The 4,052-nt window shown below is 39.7% G+C and overlaps 1 protein-coding gene across 1 annotated transcript; it reads right to left on the reverse strand.

The window, feature by feature from the left end:
• On the reverse strand, positions 1–3,020 carry CDR2 (cerebellar degeneration-related protein 2, 62kDa; the record flags this gene model as incomplete). Its single annotated transcript, XM_009699631.1, has 3 exons — positions 1–1,252; positions 2,439–2,603; positions 2,872–3,020. Coding segments are annotated over 3 exons (1,182 nt in total), but the record flags the coding sequence as incomplete, so codon positions are not given.
• Between the last annotated feature and the right edge of the window lie 1,032 nt (positions 3,021–4,052).

Genomic DNA, 4,052 nt, shown 5'->3' on the forward strand with positions numbered 1-4,052 from the left:
TGAGAAACACAGTACAGATTTCTTAGCTCTGTTAATTTTGAAGTGACTAAGGAAACTAGTGTCAGTTACTGCTCTGGCCAGAGGTTAAGTGTAGTATGAAGTAGTAGTGTAGTATTAAGCTATGATGTTCGTTTGCTTTACAACCACTAGTTTGTGTGACAGTGCTAAACGACATTAAATCTATTGCTACATAGGTACAGGGAGACTAGCTGTTAACTAACTAGCTTGTTAACTACAGGTCTACAAGCCAATTCAAAACATTTCTTTTGAGTGCTCAAGAAACACATCAGTATAAGGGGTCTTCTGACATTTGTATAAAGCTTTTCCCCTTCTTGACTAACAGATTACTCATCAACAGAAAATGGGTCATCAGCATGTCCGGTGTTACGGCTGAGAGGAGAGGGACTTGTACTTAGCTCTGTGTTCATCTATTTCTTCTTTTGTTTTTCTGATACAGCTAAAAATTTCCTTGAAGAGTGCTTTATATTCAGGAAGAGCATTTGTGGGAGAGTCACTTAGCTCCACATTTGTGAATTCTTGATTGTTAGCTGAAAGATCATACTGGGTGTTCCCCACACTCAGGTCTTTGGAATACTGCTTCAGGGTTTGTACAGCCTTGTGTTTCAAAGAATCTTCATCCATTTGACACTTCTTCAGAAGTTCCTCATACTTCACTTTCAGAGCATTATACTGAGCATCAACTTCATTAAGTACAGAGATTCCTCGCTGCTTCACAGCTTCAGCTCTCCTAATACATGTTTCTTCATGACCCCTTAGGATGTCTCCCCCTGCAGCACTGCTTAGGAATGTTTCGCTGCTGCTCCGTTTCAGCGCCTTCTTCTCAAGCTCCGACACACTCAGAAGTCCATCATCTGCCGGGCTCTCACCAAGCTCTCTTTCTAAGGATTCCTTAAATGAAATGAAAAAGGATTCTGGCACCAATTTCTCTGCATTATGCAATGTGTTTTCAGACTGAAGTATTTGCCGCATTTCAGCTACTTCAACTTCCAGCTCCTCTGCACGAGCCCGATACAAGTCTATATCAACAAGCCTCTGTTCAAGCTCACAGTTTTCTTTTACCATAAGACTATATTCCTCTTCCATTGTTACTCTCTTCTCTTTTTCTAGGTTAAGCTGGGCTTGCAGAACTGTAACTGCCTTTTTTAAGTTCTCATTTTCTTCTTCTAGAGGACTTAGCTGACTATCCATCGAAGCAATCTTTTCTGCAAACACGTGATCGTAAACAAAATATCTGCAGAAACAAAATAAGTGTAAGAAGTACAGCTGACCACAACTCCTAAAGTTCTCCTGTCCTGGGTAACGACGAATTTAAACTGTGTGCTAACACACCTCAAAGTATACATAGCAGTCATTTTACTAACCTATCAGTCCATTTAATAATCAGAACAGAGTTTGTGAATACTTATATGCCATCAAATTAAGCCTCCCACCTTAAGCAGAATGGCAGCTTATTAACAGTTCCAACTTACAGACAAGCTTATTGAATAACTAGGCCTACAATTTGTTTAAATAAACATCTCCTCCATGTATCATGCAATACTTTCTGACACTCAGAGTTTTTCCACAGCACTCCACTCTCTTAACTTTTGTCACTATTGATTGGGGAAAAAAAGCTTCAAGACTGACAAGGCAATTCTGTAGGCTGGTATTTCCACAAGCCTTTGGCAGCCTCAAGGAATCCACTTATCTTCTGATTTGTCAAGAAATAACTTCTTTTTGGATGTACGGATTTATTCTCCAGTCCTACCTCCATGTAGTGCTGAAGCCTGTTCTGTCCATCTGTGGAGCCGCTTCACTTATGAAATTACCTTCTAGGATTGAAACTAGTCTGAGCTTTTACCCCAGGTGATTGTCCTGATGGGCATACTAATGCAGTTCAGCTGGGTAAAACTGCTCTAAATTGAAAAAGCAGCCCAGAGCTCCAGGCACCATTTTACCAGCTTAAGCATTGTTTTAACCAGCTTAAGTTCAGGAATGCTATTGCAGGAATCCTGCCTTCCTTGAAAAGAAAATATCCACAGATATCCAAGGAAAGGGTAAGTTATAGAAAACATTTGGCATTTAGGATGTTTGTTTTTCAGTTTATCTGTGTATGTGCTTTTATCTGACTGAAAAAAGTAGGGTGCAAGTTGCTGTAAGCTTTCTAGGCTACAGTTTGATATGGTTGGAGACTTCAGGAGAGAACCTTTCAATACAGAAAGTGGAACTTGCGGTTTCTCTCACGTAAAGACTAGTGCGGTCTAGAAGTATGCCAGGAGCAGTGGCAACATCACACAGCGCAGGACTGTGCAGATACTTTGCTATTTGTGAACATTAGATGTTTTTCCACTAGGTTGTTTGACATCTGTGTCTTAGTTTTTAAAGCTTTGCTTAAAATAATTTCAGAATTCTTTGCTATGCAAGGTAAAAAGTCTTACTGGCGAAGGTCATACAGCTCCTTCAAACATGAGAAACTATGCATTGATCTTGGCTGGTCAGATCTCTCATGGCTCATCCGGCCTCGTCCAGACTTTTTCAGTTCTTCTACTTGTCGTTGTAGGTCATCTATGTGTGTTTGCAGATTTTCAATAGTCTCTGTCAAGCTAAAAGGTGAAAGACTGCTGTTAAAACACATTTGTGTGTTTAGTCAAGGACATGGGAATTTCCTATCCCCTCATTGTAGCTTCTTCTCTGAAGGCTGATCTTTGGCCCCAAAAGACCTTTAAATAAAACTATCCTTTCAGTTTAACAGTATTGTAGAACACTGCTAGACAGAGACAGCCACTCAGCAACTACACAAATACACTTGGACTGCTCGTTTTCATATTATCAACTGGGGGTGTGGGGGGAAATTTCATATAAGTTTGTTACCTTAGTATCTTTTGTTGTGAAGCTCTACTCTCCGCGACTAGTTTTTGATTAGTGTCTTCTAGTTCTCTTGCTGTCACATCCAGCTGTTCATAGACTTTTGCATGCTGATCGTTCATCTGACGCAAGAGCTCCACTTGCTTTGTGAGGTACTGCAAGACAGTATTGCTGTGACTAGTTTACACTTGAAATGCAAAGAAAGGACTACTATTCTGCATTTTTATTCATGTTCATAGAGAAACCACCAAGTTTCAGAAATGTAGATTCCAGTAGTTGCTTTGGTAAGTGTTCAGTTGAAAAAGAGATATCGGTAACTCAGCTGGCCAGCTTGCCTTTGTCATGGGGGTCAACCCAGGCTGATCAGCCTTTTATCCAGAGGAGCGGGGTTTGTTTGTGCAAGCTATGTTTATCTAGCCTCGCTGCAGCGAGGCTTTTACCAGAACCCAAGCCTTCTCGATTGGGTTTGTCCTGCAGTCGTCACTGATACAGCCTTGAATCCAGACTTCAATATAGCCCTTAACAGCCCACTAAGTCCTTCTGAAAGTTGCAGTGGGCTCCAACAGAAATTTTCTAACACTGTTTACCCTACATTTTTCTTAGCATTAAAGCTGAAATATTGGGTAGTACCATCCGTAATTAAATTTCTTTTCAGCTGACCCAAGTTCTTCAGTCTGAAGCAGCATTAGGTTACAGAATTTAGGTTGTGGTCACACTTAAGACAGTATGTGGGCTACTATGTGTCAGGAAGTATAATCAAATTATTGAATTCAGTCTTTAGTTACTCACAGGGAACTATTCCAGTTACTGTAATGCCAAACAAAGCTCTCCTGCCTTTTTTAAAAAAATAAAACTCCACATGAAGTATTCTCATTTTAATCCTCTTTAGTTTTACAATTAACAACACAGACTGTTAAGTTTCTTGAGTAATGTCAGAAAGCTCGGAATTCTCAGTCTAAAAGCAGTTAACAACCACCTAAGGCTCTTAATACACGTCTTATATTATCCCACCCAGGACAGGACTGATCCAATTCTAAAAAATCTACATGAGAATTTGTATCAGAGAGACTTGAACAAAATACCTAACCCTTTAAATCTGAAATACTTTGTTCTTACATAGAATTTATCTCTTGCAATATATTCTGTATTACTACATGCTGCTTACTGAAAAGTAAACTTCAAGTAGC

The sequence above is a fragment of the Cariama cristata genome, unplaced genomic scaffold (genome assembly GCF_000690535.1).
Source record: "Cariama cristata isolate BGI_N322 unplaced genomic scaffold, ASM69053v1 scaffold40880, whole genome shotgun sequence".
In the NCBI taxonomy this organism is placed as follows: domain Eukaryota; kingdom Metazoa; phylum Chordata; class Aves; order Cariamiformes; family Cariamidae; genus Cariama; species Cariama cristata.